Source organism: Excalfactoria chinensis, chromosome 9, assembly GCF_039878825.1.
Source record: "Excalfactoria chinensis isolate bCotChi1 chromosome 9, bCotChi1.hap2, whole genome shotgun sequence".
Lineage (NCBI taxonomy): Eukaryota > Metazoa > Chordata > Aves > Galliformes > Phasianidae > Excalfactoria > Excalfactoria chinensis.
In genome coordinates this window covers 82871-107633 of record NC_092833.1, presented here as the reverse complement: position 1 = coordinate 107633, position 24763 = coordinate 82871, and the positions used below count along the sequence as shown (strand labels likewise).

At 42.9% G+C, this 24763-nt stretch overlaps 1 protein-coding gene across 2 annotated transcripts in view; it reads right to left on the bottom strand.

Annotated features, from left to right (window-relative positions):
* STAG1 (STAG1 cohesin complex component) overlaps window positions 1-24763 on the bottom strand; it is a 156997-nt gene that overhangs the window by 111886 nt on the left and 20348 nt on the right. For both annotated transcript variants that reach the window (XM_072344212.1, XM_072344213.1), the window contains exons 2-3: window positions 10469-10603; window positions 4969-5071 (exon numbers count right to left, since the gene is read on the bottom strand). In XM_072344212.1, the coding sequence (XP_072200313.1) occupies window positions 4969-5071; window positions 10469-10497 (132 nt within the window). In that variant the 5' untranslated portion in view covers window positions 10498-10603. The remainder of the gene's footprint in view (window positions 1-4968; window positions 5072-10468; window positions 10604-24763) is intronic.

The following is a 24763-nucleotide window of genomic DNA, read 5'->3' as shown; positions in this document are numbered from 1 at the left end:
CGATTTGGAACTAGGAGAAAAACTCAATCCCCTGGAGTTCTTGTCACCCAGATAGGAGACACATTTAAAATCTCACATATGAAAGCAAATATAAGATATTATGGTCTGTCTCCTCCACACCAAAAGAAATAAACACAGAAGTATCTGAAAGCAAAACTGTACAGTCTGTGCTAGGAACAAAAGCATCCAAAGTGCTTTGTTTCATCCCGCCTTAAAAAGAAATAGGAGAGAAGCTGAAGAAGGGCATGCAGCAGCTTCCAGGACTATGAGATGAGAAACACACCAGCAGAGATCTCAGAATTGCCACCCTTGGAACAGACTGACTTTTCTTCTTATCCTTCAAACAAGCCAATCTCTAGCTACTCCCATTTCAAAACAGCTGAAATATTACCACAAACCTCTCTCATTCCCTTAGACCTCCAAGAGCTGAGGTTTAAGCCAAGCAATTCTGAGATCCTGGGGGAGTAAGGCCAGGTAGGTTAATATAAAGCACGGAAACTGAAATTAAACAACTCTGTAAGACATCTCTGATCCAAGAGAGGAGGCAAAAACAACGAATGAATAACTGATCTGAGCCTCAGCTCACTAATGTGAAAGCTGAGCTGGGGTTTCAAATCCCCTACCTAGAAGAGAGCATTCAATTTCAGTAATGCAGCGTATAGAAAAGGCATCTTTAGCTAAGGTTGCTCAACAGCTCCAACCAGAGAACTGTCACACATCACTCCTTATACACACAGCACATGATTTACTAACATGCACCTAGTTGGGTATGCTCACACACAGCTTTATGTAAGCACATACACCAATGTATAGCCACTGACTGGACAGATTCACCCAACCCAGCCAGCTGATCCTCAGGCATCTGCTGTACAACCTGGGTGTTCAGAAGTGGTCATGGATCAGGGGAGGCCTTGCCCACCCACACCAGTGCTAGCACAGAACATGATGCAGCTCCTGCCAGACTCACTGCATACATTCAGTGCAATCAGGTTACATTCTGAGAGCTACTCTTCAGTATCAATATGATTAATCTCTTTATAAGTCAGTTGTGTACTCTACCCAGAAATGTAGAATCTCTTTAGAACCATCTCTAGAGAACTGGGGGAGCAACATGGAAAGTAGCACTTTCAGGAAGGAAAGCTTCCCCCAGAAATTAAGGTTCTCTAGGAGTCAAAAAGACCTCTGTTATGAATGGTAAATTATTTAAATGAGCTCTGTTGCTTACAGAATTGTCCCAGCTGCAATGAGAAAATGTCTATGGAAAAAGAAGACTGGAAATAAAACCCCAGTCTGTCTTTCTGATAAAATGTGAAATTAATTCTACAACACCACAGCTGAAACCTTATTAAAGTAAATACACATATGTGGGGTTTTTTGATTGAGTATATTGTGTGCAGCTCTGTAACAGAACGGCACAAAAGAGTTAGTTCTCTTTCCAAAAGAGGTCAATATGCTTATGGTAAACTTGCCACCATAGCTGCAATGACCTAAAGGACATAAGCAAGTCAGCATTTCTGGGGAGAGATTAAATCTTATTAGACCATAATGTTTCAGTTAGAGGAAAAAAATATAGAGACAGTAAGTATCTTTGAGCACAAAGCCTTGCTTTAAGTCTGTAAGAGAAATGAAAAACCAAATATCTAAATATCAGTTGAGCAGAATAGCTCTAAATATTGTAATCTGTTATACATCTCAGATTGAAGACAGGTAGTAGCTATGGAGGAAATGTAAGTGATGTGAGCAGATGGAGGAGCTGGGGAGCCACACCTCCTGTGTCAGACCATTCAGCTGTGCAATCCAGACAGGATCAAAACAGGGATGGGTTTGCAATGTGGAGGAGGAGGAAAGAGAACATCCAACGTCTGCAAAACCAATGCCTTGATTACTAAGCCCATGATTTTCAATATCAAACGATGTTACAAATTTAAATACCTAGAACCAGTCTTTCAAAGGAGTTTGCATTTCTCCTTAAGGAAATCAGAAACTGGGGGGCTTTTTCCTTAGCAGTCATTTTTTGTAGAAGATCCTCATTTATTCCTTTCCATTGCTGCAGTACCAACTATGCAGGTAAGATGCTATTGTGGATCCAAACACAAACATTTTGTCTCAAGTCATCACAAAAACTCTTAAAATTTGTGGTGAGGGGAAAGCAGTAAAGGTTATTTGTCAATTTTAGCCATGCTTTCAGCAATTTCTCACAGTATTCTACTATGTGGGCTGGGAAGTTGTGATCTAGATGGGCAGACAACAGAAGTAGATGGGTGGAGAAATGGTTGAGCTCAAAGGACAGTGGACCCAGAGACTGGCAATAAGGGTATGAAGGAAGATTACACTGGAATGTGTCCTATTCCACATCTTTAACAGACAGTCAAAGCAGGGAGAAAATGGATTCCTGACAAGCGTGCAGATGACAAGAAACTGGCATGGAAACCACTCACTGACATCAAGGGCAAGGCTGCTGTGGGCAGTCTGGAGGACTAGGCTAACAGCACACTATTTGAAAATGGACAAAGACCTGTCCCATGGCAGAGTAACAAACCCCTGCAACTACAGGGAACAGCTCTGCAGAAAGTAACATCAGACTCATGGTAGCCAGCAGTGTGTCCTGGCAGTACAGGTCATCAGCAGCTTGAACTGCATTAATGTAATGTGGTCAGTACGTCAAGGAAGTGGATTATGCTCTTCCACTCAGCACTTGTTAGTCTGTATCTGGAATACTGTGCCTGGTTCTGGCCCAGTACAGCCTGGGGATGGGAACACTTTCCCAGTGGGGCTTTTCTTGCGATAGCATATGATGGGAGGACAAGTGACAACAGTCAAGTACTGAAACAAGGAAGGTTCTGATCAAGTAAAAGGGAAAAGCTTTTCAGGTTCAGAAAAGTCAAGCAATGAACAAATTGCTTAGAGAAGCTGTATAGTATCCAGCCTTTGAGGTTTTCAGAACCAGGCTGGAAAAGCCCTGAGTAATGTGCTCTGATCCCAAAGCCGACTGCGCTTTGAGCAGGTCAGAATACAACCTCACAAAGTCCCTCCCACTCCAGTGAGCCCATGACTGACCATCACTGTCACTCTTCTCTGAACCCCCTCCAGTCCCAGGGTACCTTCCTTGTGATTTGGGGTTAGAGGTAGAAAGGAGTAAAAGAATCAGAATTATGCAAAGAACTCCACCAGAATTATGAGAACTACTTATTTTCTATTGTCTTCCTTGTTCAAAAGAACACTAAATTCACTTTTTTTCCCCTTTTCCTAACAAACATAGAGGTGATCCTTTCACAACATCTTGGCCCTTAGCATCAAGAGAGCTCACAGCCCATCGTTTTGTGTGAGCAATAACTGCTTCCCCAGTATTTTCAACACGTTACAACCATGTAGGCTCAAAGAACACGGAGTTGTTCCATGCATAAACAAATGCTCCTGTAGAAACTTGATAGCAGGACCAACAGAGTGCTTCAGGAAATGTTCTGACAGGAGTTACCAATATGCTCAAATAGAGGGACGAGGAATACATTTTATAACATCCACCTTTCTTTTCCAGTCAATATGAAGGAGGTATGTAACAATACCAGAGTTGTTTTACCTTCAGCTCTCAGACTGACAGCCTTCTGGGTTAGCAATTTGCACTATGCTTTTTTATTTTTTAACTGGTCGTCTACAAACTGATACATTTACTACTGAAATACTAAGAATTTCTCATTTTGCCCTTTTCTTACAGGCTGTGTAAACAGATGACTTCTGCTCTTTACACCTTTCTTGTTAAGATAAGTTAAGCTTATCTATCTGATGAAAAATATATGGCCTCACAGAAAAGACTACCCCCAAAACTTTTAGGAAGGAGAAAGACTTGCCAAGAAAAGCCCAGGACATAAAATCTTGGCTCATGAACTCCAGAAACTGGGATGCCAACTGAAAGCCAGTACGCTTTGTTTGCACGCTAGAAAGAAACACAAGCTTCTGTCCATTCCTACAGCCTCACAGCTATGCCTGAGGAATTAGATTTAGAGTGGACGCTCTTAGGATAAAAAGGAAAACAAATGCACAAGATCTCAATCTCTTAGTACTATATGCTTAGGCATTAATGTAGGGGTGAACCTGCAGACAAACACTAAGAGGAGAATCAAAACAATTAATAGCAAACACAGAACTTCTCACCAAAAATATCATTCCACATTGTGTATTTTAAGTGAGAGCACATAAGAGAACTGCAACACATGGCCTTGAACTTAAAAAAGGAAAAGAGCACAAGACACAACAGAACTCAAGTCGTTTCTAATAAATTGGGTAGTAACTTGCAAAAGAAATGAAAATACAAGACAAACCTGCCTTAACATTGTGTAATAGAGGACTGTTTCTGCATGTTCCCATTTATGGGCCAGAAATGGGCAAGCAGTGCTAAGAAAAGCAGTCTGTTAGCAAATCTTATACAGCAGACAGCAAAATCATGGGTTAGCTATGGTCACATGTTAGATATGAAGTCGAAGCTCCCTATCGATATGTAGGATATCAGGTATGGCAATTATATGATTTTTAAGAAGCGTTAATTGATCTCCTAAGACATGGTTAGTACTATGCTGGAGCTATTCCATTCACATCAAGAGATTAGCAGTTACTAAGAGGATGTCTCAGCTGTCAATTGTCACTTGAAAAAGAATCATCAAAACTTGCTAGACAAAGTGGTTGTGTTCAGTGAGATTCTTCTCAGGTCTGGAGGAATGTTGTAATATGGCAACAACAAGACAGTACATAGCTAGTATATTTTAAAAAGCTGCATGAATTCATTTTTATGTCCCTTTTTAATTACTTCAAACACTTGTATTTCAATCTGATAAATATTTCATACTACAAGTCTTCATAGTTTGACATAGGGCTCATTAAAAGTCTATTTATGTGACCACAAGATGATTAGATGAAAAACAGTTTGCAGTCAATTTTAGATAGATGCATAACAAAATAAAACTAAATTACACATACTGGAGGCCTGCCAGGACGGCCCCTTTTTCTTTTTCCTTTGACTTCTGTTTCTTCAAGCTCACTGCCAGCATCTGAATGTGCAGTAGTTTCATTTGTAGAATCCCTAGGGGGGAAAAATACTAGATAAATGAAAATGATTTGAAATCAACAAGTAATCTATAACTGACTGATTCAATTTTCAGTCCTAAATCAGGAAAAAAAAGAAAAGCATTAAAAGGCTTGCCACATTTATTCAGCAAACTAAGGAACCAAGTAATGCCACCTCTGGCAAAAGTCCTTACCTTTTTATGGGCTGGAATGTCATTTTATAGACTGAAACTTATTTAAATTAACAGCTTCTTTTGAAATCAAGTTGCACTTCAAAAACTTGCTATATTAAGCAGCACACTATCAACATACCCATCCTACATAGTATATTCACTAGTATCAGCTTTCTTTTATAAGTATTTTTGAGCTGCTTTTAAAGTCAGGGAGAAACCATTCGGGCATCTGATCTGCCTACCACATCATCAGGATAGTCACACAAGTTCCCACTAGGGTTAAATCATGGTTTTAGTCACACTTGAAGACAACGCCATTGTGCAGCTGTTAATAAAGAAAGGATTAACAGTGACCATGAGGCACAAACCAGAAGATTCAATCTTCAATTGTTTAAGATCCTTGTAGCCAGGAAAATGCTTTCACTTGTGCAATAATAACAAAAAACAAACAAAAGAAACCTCACGAAGCTTGGATTATTAGCAGAGAAGCCCATAATAATTTTAGCAATTCCTGGTTTAGACTAAGGCCATACTCAATAGGGAAAAACATTCATTACCTCCAATTCCTCTTCTTTCCCCCTACAAGCCAGGCTCACATGTACCTGCCTTCAAAACAGAGCTGTCTGCTTGAAGAAACTCAGCTTTTAAGTCATGTTCCAAGACATTATATTTTGCCCAAGACAAAACCACAACCAAAACCACCTCTTAATGATGTGCATTGTTCTTAGTTTGCAAGACCAGCAGCTACAGGACATCTCCACAAAGGAAAGAATACCTGTAGTAATACCTGTAGTAATGCCCTAGATCATTCAAAGCTGGGTCAAGTCTAGTTCTAATCACAGACTTTCTTAAAGGCAGTATAATTTTCTCAGTTAAACTGCAGTGAAACTTGTATGGGGGGAAGGGGAAAAAAAGATCACATCTCTTCCATTATCTTATAAACCCTCCAACATAAAAGGCATTGCTGATCTGCTCTGGGGAAACTGAGAAGCATCAGCAAGCTGAGACCTACACAGACCTTCCACGCTGTCTGTGAGTTTTGGTCATTTGTTTTGTTTCTCGTTTGATCAGGAATACCTCAGCAATTTGCTGCAGCACCAAGAAAGCTACTCAGTGATGCAGAAAGATCCAAATATCGTTATATCAAAATTTAGAATCTTCTGACACTTGTCTTGACTGAAATTAGTGTATTCCCCTACATTAGCATGTTCCTCCTCTAACACAGCTGACTTTGTGAAACTATGGTGAAATTCTTGTATTTTGAGGGATGATTTTCTGACCTTTTCCAGTCCACAAGCACAAGAACACCATGTGGTGTCCATTTACTACAGTTGGAACACAGAAGCCACAACAACCTGCTTTCCTGACAGGAACACCGATGCACTACCCCACAGCAACCTGCATATCCCAGAAATGCATGTGCCCCCATTCAATACAAACTGTGATTGAAGTGTGTTCCAGTTTTCAGACTGCGTGTTTTTATGGTGGTATTTCTACAACTTAAACTGAAGTTTAGGTGTGACGAAACCCAAGAACTAACCTCAGAATCCAGATATGAATTTGAAAAATAAATGAAACCAAATGAAGAAATAAAAATAACAGTCCATGAAACCCAACAGCAGTTCCAAATGACCTGGTTAAACAGTTCCACAATGATGAAAACCAATCCAACAAATACAGATGAAAACAAAGCCTACGTGGACGGATGGATCCAGGCCCTGCTCATACTACACTCAATGTGCACAACATGCATTTGCCTCACAATGACAGCTTTTTCTTTTTATGAGCTTCTGAATACAGAAGTGAGGAACATGCATAGAAATATCTGCTGCATTCTGTCGCTGCAGACAAATTAAAGCCATTCACTCTTGCTCTCTGTAGAAAAAACAGCTGCAGTCTCATCCACACGGAGCCCTAACAAAAAAGTGTCAGGCATGGGGTGGTCCAAACAATACCACAGTTCTGTGGAAATGCTGTAACTTTGTTAGCTTATAAAACCATACAACTAATGTCACTGAGACAAATATTTGTCTCTATTATAACCAGACTCAACAGTCTGCCATGACAAATGGCTCTAACGCTTCTCCGAAATGCTGAGCTTTGGAAGGAAATAAATCAAACCATGCTACTATTTTGCACATATCCAGTCCATGGACATCATTTTGCTATGCCCCGTGTCTGAGTCTAACTCCATCTACTGAGATCTGTGTGTCTAGCAATGGCTTCAGAGCTCTGTGAATGAACATTTGAATAATGACCAACTTTCCCTTCTCAGCAAAGCACTGTCTCAAACCTCACAACGTTTCTCTGCTTCTCCTGTTGAAACAGCTCTCATCTGCTAGAAGCTTTTTTGGACAGGCCCAAGAAATCAGTGAGGTAGGATTCATTTCATCTTACTTTTAGACGTACACAGTTCACACACTGAAAATCTGCAACATACCTCACGCTGAAGTCAGTGTCCAAAATAAGCTGGACAATTTCTAAGTTTTCTTCCCTCCACTGATGGTAAGGTGATCTAGACAAGGGTCTCAAATACAAATGTTCATTATTGTTAAAAGATCAATGTCCCCCTAACAGTAAGTGGGGAAGAAAGAACATTTCTTCCCACAGAGATCATAAGCTTGTAACAGGGGAATAAATTAATAAATAGATCACGTTTATGGAGAGGGACGACAGGACAAGGACAACCTACAGTCCTTGGTTGACTTAACATCAAAACAAACACCTGAAGAATTTCCAGAAGCAGGGAGTTCTGTTGGAACCATGCAGCTCCTGGACAAAAATGGCCCTTGCACTGAGGCCTAGAGCTCTTGCCGTGTGTGGGAGGAAATGCTTCTTGCTTCTGCCGAAGCCTTACAGCTGCTCTGAGTACACACAGCCATGGCCCTTTCTTCTTAGTTCTGAACTCGGGGGAGGAGGGAAGCATCTCAGAACTGCTTGCAGTTCTGTCAGGTTTTCAACACTTACTGAGACGAGCATCTGGCCAGCATCCATCTTTCTCATTCCCTACACATCTTGCCGAGCTGCTAGGAAGCAATTTTTCCTGTGGCAGTCGCCCGCAACTTAATAGACCAGAATTACCCTATCCTTATATTTCATGTGTGTGTGACTCATCACCTGAGAGAATAACTTAGGCTTCACCATAATTTTCCATTTACCTTTCCTGAAGCTGTTGGGATGGAAAGTAAAGTGGGCCTAAGCTGACCTGCATGAGAGGAAAGACAGCAGTGCTGAAGGCTAAGCTCTTCCTCTTCAAGACACCCCAAACATGGCAGAGACATGAGAGAACTTGGCAGAGCATGAGGAGACCTACAAGACCAGGCTGAACAAAGTAAGAAAGAGAATCATAACCTCTTTAAGGAATCTAAGCATACTCTGCCTTTCTTTCTGGTTTCTGTGGTGGCAAAGGCATTCTAGAAAACTTGGCAGTAACTCCAGAATGCCTCCTAAAAGCTCTGGATATTATTCTGAACTTGTAAATCCTGGCCAATGAAAGTAACCATGTGGTAATGAAGAATTAATGGGTTCCTCGTCGGCCCTTTGTTATGTCATGCTTATAAAGAAAATATTTGACACAGTAAATTTCAAATCTCTGCAAAATAAATCAACCGAATTAAATTTACCTTCCTTCTACTACTACACAAAGCCTTAGCTCTGTAGTTCATACGACCACACCAAAAACCTACGTTCATATACCAGTTTTAGTAAATAAAAACACTTGTGCAGACCTTGTCAGTGCTGTTGAGGTGGCTCAAGGTTCTGGCAGACATAAATCCAGTAATTGCTACCACCAGCCTCAGCCTTGTGAAGAAAAGCATTCACAAAGAAAAATGGCTAAATGCACAGGCTCATGAATCATGGATGAATCAGCTCCCGAGGTTGATCTTCAAAATCTGAGAGCATGCCTCCCAGCAAACATGACTCATCCCACCGAGGCATGGCTTCCAGTCACCTCGGCCACGTAAACCAGGCAGAGCACTGCGCTACATCTCAAAGACACGCAGCGTTCTGCCTTTGTGACATTCTGAAGCCATTTCAATAAATCCAGAAAAATTAAAGATTCCTCCCTTTTTGCGTCCCCTCAAAGGGAAGAATTTTGCGAGGGAATAACTGGTACTGTTCTAAGTACATGGAATCGACTTTAAGACTCTTGGTCTAAAAGGGACGGCCCTACAGGTTGGTTTGGTTGTTTTAAGTTGCACAGCATCGGTGGTTTACTGTCACCTCAGTCATCTCTGAGAACTGCACTAGCAAATGTCCCTCACGCTTCTCAGCTGGTATGCTGAGTAATGATATCTATTAATATGCATTATATAACCTTAATTCTACGCTGTTTCATTCACTTTTTAAGGCCATCTAGACTTGTGAACTGGGAATGTGAATATCCCTTTCCCATCATCACAGTGACAAAATGTAAAAGCTTTCTGTCCCAGCACGTTTCACAAACACACTGTTACTTGAACACGGCACACTCAGGTTAATATTAACTGAGAACATGTCCTGGAACGCTGCCCCTCGGTGGTACCATCACAGCCACCCACTGCTGGCTCACCACAGGAATTAGCTTTTCTCTGAAAAAGGCTTTAAAAATACAGGAGATAATGGCAACACTGGGCATACTACTATTAAGGTCAAATAGTTTCACAGTTGTTGAGACATTCAGATTCTTAAAGAGACTTAAACCTGGCACATCACTGAAGGCTGTTTTACACGCAGTGCTAACTGCCACGCTCACCTCTCAGTGCCCAGCACGTTACCACTGACTGCAGCAGCACCGACTCGGTGCGGCCCTGCAGCTGGTTGCAGCCAGTTCTGTGGGTCTTAAAAAGGGAGGAAAAGGCCTTTGAAGAAACAGCACCGTGGGGCTGGTGTGGAGCAGTGCATGAAAACACCACCTGTCCGCTTCTACTAGAGAAGCCAGAGGCTTTTTGCACAGTAAACACAGCTCACTGGAAGAAGAGTACCCTCCTGGAAAGCACAGAAGTGCTCAGTTATGACAAAAGCCCACTCTTACTTTTGAAATCTAACATAAGGAGCGTAAAAGTAGCAAATGCTTGTTATTGCTTTTCACATCAAAGTAGAATCTCCATATAAGGAACCAGCCTTTATAAGAAACCCTTAAGTTTTATAGCTTTTTAGCCTATGATGACACACGAGGTCTGGAAGAGCGATCTGCTCCCTGCTCACTAATGCATTTTGAAAGGTGAGAAACTGAGGTAGGTAAAGAAGCGCATACTCACTGTAGTACTGGCAAATCGGAAGTAATCATTTTTGCAGCACTCTCGAAAGTAAGAGCTACATAGAACTTCTTCTCAAAGTTATAGCAAGACAACTACTTGGAAACCTCTGTCATGAAAAGAATGTCAAAGTCCGGTCTGTAAAAAAGAGAAAAAAAGTGTTAGTTGTGATTCCAGAACAGTCATACATCGAATGAAAACCGCTGTAAACAGAACTGCGCTCAGATTGAAGCACGGTCGCTATCATAGTATCATAGTATCATAGTATTGTGCGAGTTGGAAGGGACCTTAGAGATCATCGAGTCCAACTCCCGGGATTCGAGCCCTCTGTGTAGCAGAACGGCACTTCTACCCCCTGCTCCACAGAGGGGATTCGAACCCGGGCCCCCTGGTGTTGCAGACGGGAATTCTACCGCTGCGCCACCGGGGCACACCCGGACAGCCCACCAGGAGCTTAGAACCAGCATCCCCAGGACAGCGAACCATATTCTTGCGTGCTGTGGTTCCATTTCTGGCTGAGGGTTTTGCTTCAGGTTCTGCTCCAGGGTTTTGTATTGTGTAATCAAAACCAAGTATTTTCTATTACCTCCCATATGTAATTAATATGTAATTAATATAAAAGTGCAAACAGAACTGAGAAAATTTTAATAAACAAGATCAGTATACGAAGGTGAGCAAGCAGAAAGCATGTCACGATGTAGCTTGAAGGAATCTACTCTCTTCACAGAAAAACAGAATAAACTTAAGAGAAAAGAGTTCGGTTTAATGAGAAACAGCCTTGTTTAGTTTTGAATACAGGGGGAAGACCCGCACCAAAACATACAAGTTCTGATTTAGGCATGACAACAACGCTGGTGACATTCCCTTAATTGAACTACGCCTCTAAAATCGGACTAACAGGCTCACAGATCCACATGGCTGAACTTCAGAGAAGATAAATCAGTAGCTGGACAAGTGTCTAGATGCAATAGGAAATATTTAACATGACGAAACCAAAGTTTAAGCAATCTATCAGACTGCACACGTGACACTGCGAGACCCACTAGTGATATCTCTGCAGGCAGGAGACTGGCCAAGGAGCTGACATCAAAGTGACAGCAGTGACTGCCACTGAGCAATGGGGCAGCGAGGCAGACGTGCTCAATCAAAGCAGAACGAGCCAACACAACCAGCATCAAACTATCTAAATAAAACTGTGCCAGCGTAAGCAAAACAGTACAACATGTAAAGTACTATTTGCATGCTACTACATCAATATTTATTTAACCAAACTGTAACTGTGCAACGCGAACAGACTTCTTTGCCTCTGGTTATTACAGTTCTAATTAGACTCAAGACGCATACCGCTATTTCTGCCAGTACTTACTACGTTGTGCTATCAACAGTTTTACTTGCAGCATTTCAGCACCATGTCACCATGTCACGTACACCACCAGGTATACATTTTGTTCACTGGAATAACAGTCTCGGTTAGTAATACATTCCCTTTATCTTAAACACAAGGAATATTTTTAGTGCACATGCAAGCACTTATACACTTACATATATGTGTGTGTATATATATACTTATACACACATTCCTTCATATGTTAACTGTTGTTCAAAGGAAATCTATCCATCGTGGATTGTCACTTTGTTTTTATCTAACTCTAGAAGGATACAGAGCATCAATCTCACTTTTCAAGGTCAAGAAAACCAATGTGCATTTCACATGCAGCATTCTCTTCATATAAGGTATACAGCACACCCTGGACATCTGTTACGTAGAGCTGGTTGTTGTCTTATTTAATTATTATTACTTGATTTTTTTTTAACTTAGCTATCATGCTCAGATGTATTAACTATAAAGTATGCTTGCCCAGACACAGTTTAGCCAAAAAGAAAGTATGGTATTGAGAGTTTATATATAAAGTCCAAGGGAGAAGAGGTGAGCTCTTAAGTGAGAAGAGACTGAAGTGGCAACAAAGTTGGACACACAGCCTTGACACAGTGTAAGTGGAGGACAACCTGACACAAAGGCAGCTGTGGGGTCCTGTGGTATATTCCCCAAGCTTCTGTGCTGAACAGGAAACTGCAAAACAATGCTGGAAAAAGCCCAGCTCTATGCGGTTAGGTCCACACTCAGACATCTAGAAGACAATGAAGTTGCCCTTCTACTGTCTTGTGCTTATTTAAAGGCAGTTAAGAAGGACTAAGCCAAGGAGTGCTAAATATAAGAGCTGACAGTGCTGGCAAGCTGGAAAATGAACTACGCACAACTAGAAGCCCAAGTGGGAAAGTCACAACCCTGATTAATTCATGGCACTAACCAGCAGTGGTACCTTACACTGCACGGAATACCACTACCCCTGACATGGCCTGAGCCAGCTGTATCCTTCACCTGCATACAACACAGCTGTGCCTGCTATGTTCTCAATGTTATGTCTTTCTTCCTCAGTTGAAGCTTGGAAACCCTCAGAAACCCTGAGAAAACTGCCTTGCAGCTTCACACAATAGTAAAGCTCAAAGAAACACCACTCCTTGTTTCCAGAATTCAGTCCTAAATTATCACTCATGTTGCTCTGTCTCATTTTGAAATGAAAACTAAGTTACTACAGGGACTAATGAAAAGCCCTATGTGCTTGGAACGGAGTTCTCAATTCAGTGCTGCAATCAAAGCAAGTTTGACAGCTGCAGAGAAATCACAGATCATTATGGATATGCTTTTATTAAAAGCAGTACCTGTTCCTCAAAGAGCAAGGGGTTATTTACACTATAATAAACACGACACAATTAAGTCCTTATAAAACACAGCCAACTGCTTCTATTGTAAGAGGGTGGGTAGGTTTTCTTTAATGTGATGCTTTCTCTTACCCCCAGTTTTAATGCTCTTAGCATGGCTGCAGCTCTTCAAATGTGCATACCTGTGTTCAGAAGTAACATCAGTTTATGCTGGGATAGTTAAACGTGACCAATGGCAGAACATGAGGCAGTAAGAGGCCATTCAGTTAAACAGACGTTAGGAAAACAAGTACATGTTTTCACTTCTAGCTGTTTTGTAGTTTCTTTTTTAAACAACGTATACTAACCAATGCACAAACCACAATAACCACTTATATAATATTCGTTTTTATGCCGAACACTAAATAAAACTGCTAGTTTTAAAAGCACCTTGTCCTGTAAATGATCAGTTTTATGGTAACGTTTCTTCAGCACGTATCTCACAAGGAGCTCAGCTTTCAGAAGTCACATAATTTTACAACATTCCATCAATGTTTTCTCTAGTTTCTACTAATGTTAAAAGCTACCTATCTTTAGCAAAGTCTGTAGGTAATTTGCCTCTCGGGTGCTGAAGTAAAACACCACTTCAGCCAAACTACATAAACCAACAGCTGAACCTGACCCCGTCCCTGAAAGCAGACAGGATTGGCTGCTGCCTGAAGCAATGCAAGATTCAGCTGACCCTACTACACTGTAGTACAGTTATTACATGTGAAAGAGCTGAAGCCTGAAACAAAAACACACACAAGAAGTTAGTAGTAGGAGTTACATCATTACCAACTCCCCTGCCTAAAAGATAAGCAAATTAAAAGATAACAGGTATTTGATTTACTCCCATTTTCCAAACCCTTTCCTTGTTGACCAAGTGACTTAGTTCCAACTTGGTGGAAAAGATATTCAAACAGTGGCTCATTCCAATGGAACGATATCTTCAGCTATTGGATGGGTAACGTCTATACGGCGCACCTGCCTTTTCCATTTGAAATGACTCTGCTTTCTCCCTCCGTGCTTGTATCTCTCCTCCCAAGTTTAAAACCAATAAAGCAGCACACTTCATCATTCCATTAAGGCTCAAAGGAAGCCTGAAAGCTCCAAACTTCTGCTCATGCAGAGAAGCTACACATGACGGTAAGCTGTGACACAGCACCAGCGACACTCAAGCTCTCCATTTTCAGTTTAGAGACAAGACCTGTCCCCTCAGTAATGCCACCCAACAGCAGTGCCTGGCAGCCAGAACAGGCCTACATCAGCAGCAAAGGGCAATGCTGTTAGAGAGCAGCACTCTGCACAGCCATGGAGCACCAAAAGCTTTGATCAACAAGGTGAGAGAGGAGGCTCTTGCAAGTAGGCAGATAAATTCCAGCATTTTACTGCTTTATCCAACCCCAGGCACAGACAGCCCTGAGCAGACTGCTTCGATCCCTCCTGCTCAGCTGTCCCATTTGCAAAGTGAGAATAATATTTAGGAATTTCAAGTAGCAATTCTAAATCTTCAGGGGAAAAAAAAATAACTTGTGAGGAGCTAAGGATATAACCAATAAACCAAGTGCTACAATGTGTTCTTCATTATTCATGGCTATTGATCTTGTGGAGGGCTTTTAAGCTTGCTGTGGATTTTCTATTTCTAAAAATGTAAGCTTTATTTCTGCTCCAGGTTTGGAACTTGAAGCAACACTTTGTTTACCCGCAGCCACTTAAGCTGAAATCGATGCTGAATGATCTCTTCAAGCCCTAACTTTGACTATTAGCATTATAATTCAAGGGTGACCAACATATCTTAGCCAGCTTACCTTTAAGATAATTTCACTGAAGTTCTTTGAGACAAAAAATGCATCACACTTCCAGGATACATGTTATGCTGGTGAGCACTGCTCTGCCCAGAGCTCAGGGGATGTGTTGGTGTGCTGGGCCGAGCTCCCCAGCAGGGCAGGGCCACAGGCCTATCTTTGTTTTGCACTGAACAAGTGGTTTTGAGGACAATCAGTCTTTTTCTCAATCAACTTCAATAAGAAGTTAATAAGTAAAATGGAAAAAAAGAAGTAGGCTCTGGGAGCTGATGGGCAGCTGAGAAGCGTGAAGCCAAGAACAACATGAAATGAAAGCTTTCAGCAGATGTCCATTACCATGCACTGAGGCTTCATACCCCCAATCCTTTAAGGATATTTCCAGATGTGTTCCATACAAAACGTGGGGTAAAAAATTACCTCCCGGCAACCCCTCACAGTCCCTTTAACTTTGCGTGTGATTTCACTTGTCTCCTCAGTTTATCTCCAGTTGCACCATCTTGTAGGGCTGACTCTAAACAACACATGGAACAGCTGCTGCTGCTTCCTCTCACCAAATGCTTTTAGCCTAGAGATGTCCTGCCCAGCCAGCCAGAAAAATAAGTCTCACTTTCCACTGTGCAATATTCTGCACACTTCTCAATTATGAATGCAAGACCTCGCACTGAAAGGTTACACAAATCACTTCTTGCAGAGCTGGGGATAAAATCCTTACATGACAAAGACCTCCGAGCATTAAGTCATACTACTACATTTCCATGCTTGGTTTTCTGACTCTAAAAACACGTGAACTGCCAAAGCAATCCATTTCCCTGTATATTCTGCTGGTACTTCCAGAAGGGAGCAGCTAATTCCTGAGCTACCAAGATTCCATAGGAAAGATGGCACGATCTGTTAGCCGTGGTTTCAACAGCTCCATTCACAACACGTATCACTCAGTTTTGTTTGATCACCTCCAGTGTTTGTTTCAGTACCTTTCAATTATGTTCATTTATCATCTTTAACACCCACAATGGCTGATAGTAAAGAAATTAATCAGAACCATTTGTTACAAATGTTTGTTTGTAAGATACAGCTTTATGAAGAGCAAATCTTTCCCGTTTCTTTCAATTTCTAGACTATTCTTATTATTTTAAAATCCAAGTAAACCTGATGGACCGAAGACATGAAAACCAGCTTGCTTTCTTCCAGTTATTCCTCCGGACTCTTTAACCGGCTCTGCAGACACCCAGCGCGACACTTGACCTGATTTTCTGCAGCGCTGAGCATTCACAACTGCAGCTGAGCTCACCGGGCGGCAGGCATGGCGTCACTCACAGCAAATCATTACGGCCCAGCTGCACAAGGCTGAGAATTATGGCACAAAATTCTAACCTTACGCCAATCCGTGGCACAATTAAAGTTAAGCACTTTCTCCTTGTCACCTATCCATCAGGATTATTTATACTGTTCTCCTATCTACTGCTCTGAACATGAAATAAACGTAATTTAAAATGGGCTGTCAAGAAATTAGGTTCTCCTGTCCTCAGATTGTGAGTATAAAAAGGCAGTATGAAGCCTTGTGCTTCTCCACACTGATATTTCCACAGCTCAGATGGAGATTTAAGATAAACTCCATGATATTTTCAGGGAGATGCCAGAGAACTGAGAGTCACGGAAAAGCCCAGAGAGCAAAAGCAAAGAGAGAATTTGCCTAGCATACAGGAGTGAAACTGGAGTCATCTTCCAAACACAAGAACGAGGAACGAGAACTTGGGAAAAGACCAAACAATGATATGGCCATCCTATGTGTTTGCTATACGCCAGGTTTAGGTTTTAGGAGATAGCTGAGTTAACACAACATGCAATGCTGCTGGGCACAAAGGGATACTTGTTTGTTTGCTTCTGCAGTAAGTCAGTTCAGCAGACTAAAATGGCATTCAAGTTTGCAGGTTTTTGCACAGGCAGTTTTAGGAAGCCAAGCCAGGGCTGCAGGACACACAGAATCAGCTGGGCACAGAAAGGCATCAGGACAGTGAAGCTGGAATCAGACAAGATTGAAGAAGGATGACTTCTTGCTCAGCACATAGAAACTGCCACAAACAGGAAGGCAAGGGGGGAATAAAAGCTTTCTCTCAGAAAAGTCAAGACATTGGGAGAAACCTGGTAAGAACTAGAGAAGCACTCTGACAGTTTGCTTGACAGAATGTGAATTATCCACTGCTGAGGAGATCCACTCCTAAAAGGTTGATACACAGTTGGAAAAGCAGACAAGGCTTTGGAACATGGGCTTCGTTGGGTCTGATAACAGGACACAACTGTCACCGCCTTCTGCAGGGGAAAGGGTGAGAACCTGATCAACTCAGTATCCTTCTTTACCTCCCTGCCCCTCATTTGTTTCAATGTTTCTGTGACTTTATCCTCAAGGAAATCCATCTGTGACAATAATTAAAATGAAATCCAGTGATTAAATCCCCAGTCGAGCACTTCACTGAATAAGTGCTTATTACTGCTAAACAATCCACGTCTTGGGGACAGCAGGAGTCCCTCGTGTAGTCAAACACATTTAGATGGACACAAAAGCTTTGAGCTTCTATCTGCGTACGGCACAAAGCACAATGGGCCGCATCTGTGGGCAGTCCACAGGCACAGCAGCAGCAGCGTCAATAGATTTTTCTGCTACCTTAGAAGACTGTTTACTCATCTGTAATGTTTTTTTTGTGCTGCAGCGGACATCTGGCATTGCACCTGGAACACTGCCAGCAGTAGAACCCATTTGCACAACGAGAAGCAAAGTCTGACGTGCAGAACGCTGGGGGAAGGAAGGAAACATTTGGAGTTTTATTCCTTGGGCATTTGCTTTTTGTTCCGTCTCTTCTCAGATGATGGCACAAGTGAGGAAAGCCAAGAGGAGCTGCAGGACAATTTGTGCAGATCAGCAAAGAAAAGAAAGAAAAGAAGCATTTCAGAGTTTCATGTAAAATCAAAGCTCTGGGAGTGGCTAACACTAGTGCTCATCATCACGGCAGGGTGCGCACAAAGGCTTAAGGGAAACATTCACTACAATGATAACCTAAGTTCAAGTAGCTGCCAGCAGAAAGAACATCAGAATACCTAAATATAAATACCTGAAACTCCTAAAACAAGTTTGTGACAACTGAAAAAGAGCTAAAACATGCAGGCAGAGCCAGGCAAGATAAAGTTGGCCAATAAACTATATAAAAACCCCACACAAACAACCAACAAGAGAATCAAACCTTACCTCCCAACACTAACAGTTTCCTGAGAAAACCCAACCCACACACCCTCCACCTGCCGCGTGCACCACTACAGCTCTGAAACAATCCAGAACTACGACCTTCCATGGAAAAATTACCCAGCCTTAAATCCTACCACGTCCTATAAACCAATGCAGCAGCTCCAGGAACCCCTGAACCTGGTAGTGCACAGAACAACGCTGCAACTCTGATCTGACTCCACCACAAACCTTCTTTCAGGTTTTCTTCCCAACAGCCTGAACAAACCTATTCTACCATCCCAAGAACTTCATACTCTCCTCAAGACAGACAAGCAAGAAACCTGGGAGGTGTTTAAACTAAGCACAACAGATGGATCAAAACCCATCAAAAACATGAAAAAAAAAATCCTTTTTGCTACTGAGCAAGACAATTATCTTCGAGATAAACTTCTTCTGTACACTATGCATTTCCAGTCATCTCACAAAGCCACCAGTGCTGCCACAGATGCATTAGGTCCATCTGAACCTGACACCAACTCAGCCTCACGGCAATGGAGCAAACCCATTGAAGCGCTGTGATCCTTATGAATTACTTAAGAGATGATAAAGATGCAACCAGCCTTTCTTAAAATACAAGTATGAGATCTATTCTGTAGTCCGAAAACTCATCTCCAACCAGCACATGCCGTTGGCCACTCTTCTGTGAGACTGCTCCTAGAACCTGCCCTGCTATTGCTTCCCTGCACACTCAGACCAACACCCCTTGTGCCTCAAAGCCAACAGCCACCTGAAATGCAAACAAGTGATAGCGCCCAGGCAGCGCACCAGCAGCTGCTGCCAGAGCACTCAGCTCATGTTCCTTTCTTTCACTGATCAAACCAGAACTTTTCCTAAGGTCTCTGCTGCACAGAAGGGTACCGGTTTTGTCTGACAGCCTCTGCCTCAGGGTGTGCCCCTGGGCCCTACAAACACCACAGCCTCCTATTTCCATCCAAGTGCTGTTAAAACCTCTACTGGAAAAGCACACCTTGAAATACTTTCATCTCCCAGTCCTAAAACAACCCAACCATCACAAATTGGTTGGCAGAAGCTTACCTTTCCATGGACACATGTAACCATCTCAGAGCTAAAAAAAGAAACCCAAACCACCACACACACAAACCAACAAAAAAGAACCTCAACAACAAAAAAACTGCCAACATGTTTCCAGCAACCGTGTTCAATAATTCAGACTGCTGTCCCAATTCAAAGCCAAACCCAGAGTCCTTACAGAGGCACATTCCAGACTAACATGGTTCAAAGCCTGAAGATGACTTCCCCAAAAAGACACAGAGTCTTGCCTACTTTTTCACAACACTATCAGCTGACCTCCATAACACCCTACTTGCACCAAAGAGCCTTTGGACTCTTTCAGCTGAGGATGCTCTGGGGAAAAAGAGGAATCTATAAGGACTGAAGACCTTAAAGATAAGCTACCTACCAGCATTCCCTAACGAGCACCCCGGGACACCAGGCACAGGAAATCAACGCAATGGTAACAGTAAATAAGGGAGAAGCGATTAACAAATACTACGTAAAATTGGACATAGCTCTGCAATAGTCCAAAGCACTGGCAACCCCAGGGAAAAGCAAAGCAGCAGCTGGAGACAAGACTTCAGCTTGCTAAATAATCTTGAAGAAATGCTCATTTGGTGATGAAATGCATCTCAGTCAGTCAACAACCCCAGGAAGAATCAGTAGGGGGTGAAACTGCCTATTCTTTGCTGTTTAAAAATATCTTCCACACAGCAATAAATCCATTCGAAGGAAAACTCTATTGGGAAGTTACACTTCCAAATACTACCTATTTCACTGCTTTTTCAATGGCTCAGATAGAGGGATGATGACTGAAGACTGCAGAACCAGCAAAGGCCCCAACTGCAAACTGGTCTCTAAAATCAGACAGGTTTTATCTGAAACATAAGGAGGAAAGGCAAGAACAGAGAAGTAGACACCCATGCTGGTCAACAGGCTGATTGAGCATCTTTTCCCAAGGACTAAGGATTATAATCTAAGGATTATTAAATGAGACTGTGAAGTGAGATGGGCAATACAGCACTAACTACCAGTGGCCTCCAAACAGAGCTGCTGCAGCTGCCTTACAGAAAACAGGCTAACAGGAATGGATACAAGCTGTGCTGCACAAACCAACTCTTCTGGGAGACCCAGAACAGGAACAAGGAACAACAGCAACCCAAATCCAGAATCTATACCAATACAAACCTTGTTAAAAACAAAAACAAAACAACAACAACAAACCAAATGAATACAGACATTGGGGACCTAGTGCTATCTGGCTGGTTTCAGAGGCAGCAGAGGTCACAGGGTCATTCAGGGGAAAAAAATATCTATGAAATGAAGGGCAGCATTCTGAGCATGGATCACATAACCTTCAACAACTCAAACAGAAAAATACTTGCTCCTCATAGACTTCTCTACTTCATTATAAAGATGATCTTTAACTGGCCAACTGATATCAAACCTGCTTACACACATCCTCCCAGTGAATGAGAGACTAAGGCAGGAAGAAAAAGTAATGGATGAGGAGAGAGAAGAACCCTCTTGCCTAGAAGGGAATCATCATACCTCTACTATCAAATGCAAGACGCTGAAAATGAAAAGCTCAACTTCTCTAAGCACTGCTGGTAAAACAGAGTGAAATAGAACAGAAGCCCTGGACAAGAGAAACTGCCACTGCCAGAAGCTCCGGATCTCCAGGGAGGGAGGAAATTCCAGCAGCTGATCCACACAAGAGGTTATTTTTCCCTGGAAAACTTCTTGGCTTTTGCTTTTGCAAAGAAAGGATCAGCAGACACTGTTTGAAACTGCAGAATTTGCAGACGCTTCCTTCTGTACTCAGCACAGACAGGGAGTGAACTTCCAGGATCTTTTACACAGCTACACAGAACAAAAATACATCCAGTAATTGACATCTGAAAGCATCAGGCTGTAAGAGCAAGAGTGGGAATGTTTTGAAGCATTTCCTTAAACAGATTCTCTCCCATGAGATAAGTTCAAACCAAAAGCTGGAATCCTGGGAGTTAAACAAGGGAACGCTTCCTTTAGGAACTACATAAACTTTCCTTTTCTCTTCCACCTGCTCCCACCTCCCTTTCCCTACAAAATAACCACATGTAAACATTAATCTCTAAGCGCTGCCTTCGCCCCACGGGCTAAATTAAAGCAAGCTTTTCCAGAGCGCACGGTATACACAACGAGATCATTTAATAAAGCATTCAACAATCATTTAAATAATTAAAAACGTTGAGGAAGATTTTTTCAGTAGTTAAATCAGCACTTTGTACAGGCAGAAATCAAGTTCTTAAATCACAGAGCATGACTGCACGTTTTCAATAGCCCTGGGATGAGGTTTCACGCAATGGCTGAACCAAGCTGTCAGGTTGCCACTGTCAAAAAGCAGTGCCTGCTCCTTCCTTTGACTCCTGGCCTCACACTCCTGCTTCTGCCCTTACAGCTGCCCTGACACCGCTCTGACCACCAGCAAACCGAAGGAGAGGAGACTGGACAAAAGCAGAAGGTGGCCAACAGCCCATCCCTACTGCCCGCCCTACCATCACCTTCCACTGCCATCACCCACACCACAGACCTATTCTACCTCACCGACTTCATCGTAAATCAAGGGTGACCTGCTCATTTCTTTGGGAAAACAATGGAGTCAACACACAACATTCACTCCTTACACATCCGTTTGGTTTTTAATCAGCGCTACCATCTGACAACAATATGGTGGACTGCAGTACCATACAACACTTGTATACTCGTCACTGGTTTTGCTTATCGCTAGAATGTGTCACCTGACATCAAAAGTTTTCAGCTACCTTAGGAAATGGTTAATTTGAGACTGCAAACACTACCTGGGCTATAAGTTGATCTCCCCAGAGGACATATGAACAACCTCCACTTCAGTCAGTATAATACTATTACCAAAAATACCCAAATCCACAACCACACAAGAAACAGACCGCTTGCAACTCTGGGGGCCTGGGTTCGAATCCCCCCTGTGGCGCAAGTGGTAGAAGTGCCGCACTGCTACACAGAAGGCTCGAATCCTGGGGGTTGGACTCGATGATCTCTAAGGTCCCTTCCAACTCGCACGATACTATGATACTATGATGAACAGACGATCTCCTATTAGAGATTTGAAGTCAGCGAGGAACAGCACCTTCAGCCCCTCTGAACATCCCCAGTCTCTCCTATGTGTGCTGACCTGGCCCACCTCCCATGCCTGCACTACCATTTGGCTTTCTGCTCATTTACACAACCAGGAAGTCATCTAGCAGCTTCTAAACTTGTTTCCATGCTGCTGGTGTCCGGATGGGCCCCCTGAAGCAGCTCATCTCCTGCCCCATGAGCACAAGGAGCGGCTGGCACAACAGGACCCCCAGGGCATGCAGTCGGGCCGGACTGCCCTGCCATGCATCCCCCTGCAGCGCCTTACAGATGAGGAAGAAAAATGGCTTTTCTAAATTTTCACTTGTAGCACCCCATGCGGCTCTTGGTCTCTAAAAATAGATCTCCCCGCTCAATAAACAGCAGGCATTGCTTTCCGATAATTCAACACAAATCCCTTTCCTAAATGAACTCCAAAGATGTCAAAAGAAAAAACTGAATGAGATTAAGGCAATTTGCTCTTATAATCTTTGCAAAAATAGAACAAAAGCATCCAATTATGGCAGATGACAGCCAAGTTCTTGCCAGCGCATGCAGTACCTGAACTAAGCATTACCAAAATCACCGCGTCCTATTTTGGAGGGGGTGCAGAGGGCAGGGGGAAGGGCTGCCTTCCCATCCTCACATTTCTCATTTTTCTATCGGCATTAGCCTGCATTAACAGCCAAATCATACACACACACGCACACAACACTGCTGGTGACCTACTAGAAAGTTGCTATAGCAACGACTGCTTTCAGAAATACACGTTGTGCATTTTAAGTGCCATCATAGCGTAACTCATCTGTCAATTAATAACCAGGGCTCAGAGTAACACATCAGATGCACCCAGAAAAAGAAAGAAAAAGGATAGCACAGCTTTAGGTCTGCAGGACAAAATATCTGCAAAGCAATTACACGTTTAGAGTCACACAAACAAAAATCTCTGCTCGCACGTTTAGCTCCGAGACCCAACTCTTGCATTTCCATTTAAGTGCAAAAAAACTCATTAATATGAAAACAGCCCTGCAATTATAAGGGGAAAATCATTCACATGGATCGTTAATGAACCATCACACGGTCTGAGCAACTTGTGAAATGAGATGTAGGAACACACCTGAAGGAATTTCATTTTCTATCGTCTGTTTTGAGTAAAACCCCCACAATAAGAGAACACAACACTCTACTTCAGGATATATAAAGTGGGAACTGAGTGCAGAGTGCACAGCTCAGGAACGGAGGGTAACGTTTCAGCCTGACTTCACAAAAGGCAGTGCCTGCCTAAAGCAGCAACCGAGCTCCAGGACTAACACTGACTCCCTGCAGACCTGCACACCTACCAGCTTCTGGCTGCATGTCTTTTATCTCACTTGGTGATGACCACCGCCCGTGATGCCTAACAACAGTAAAGAACTACACACCCCAAGCAATAGCCCGGCCCTGAGACAGGCAGCCTCAGGAAAACCCAGCGTCACAACTGACGCCTTGGCAAGGCTGCAGGAGTGCCAGGAGCTGCTGACTCAGCAGCTTGCTCAGCTCCTCGCAGCTCCTCATGGACCTGCACGCACCCAGCGCCAAGCTCTGCCTTGCCGTCTCAGCTACCACGTCTCCTGTTTGCAGACCATCCTTCCTGAGCAAAGCTGAAACAAAGAATATTCTCTGTGTAACAGACAGAGGCTTGTCTGAGAGTTTTGCTCTGGGGAGAACCAAGTGCTGCCTCTGGCAATGACACAGAAACAAACACCACAGTGCCTTCTCAGCTGTAACGTGACCTTGAGAACTGCTTCAGTTTCCTTTCTCATATCCCCCAAACCCAGTTCAAATCATTTTCTCACATGATAACGACTGGGAAAAAAGGAAAACAAAAACCAACCCCCCCCAGCAAACAGTTGTGCATTGTTTTCTGCTTGGGAACACAGAGCTGCCGGCAGGCGGTGAAGGCCGAGCAGTGCTGCTGTGGGCACAGCCTGGCAGGGAGCTGAGCTGTGAGTGCTGGTTCACTTCTTACAGAGCACCCAACGCCCCTCACTGAGAAAAGCCCTGTGTTAAAAGCCAGTGTTCACAGCAAGGTGACAGTCGGTGTTTTCCTGCTGTCTGTGGACCACAGGCAGCACTCATGACACAGCGCTAACTAAACAACACTGTCTCACAGTGACAGACCAGTTCCCCGTCACCTCCGCAGTGAGATACCATTAAGCACAGCCCTGGAAGTTCTGGATCTGGAATTCTGAATTATAACCCAGTTTAAACACAGGTGTGGCTGACGAGTTTTCAGAGCCAACCCTTCCCATAACAAGGAAAGAGGCAAGATGTCTTAACCTTGAAAGT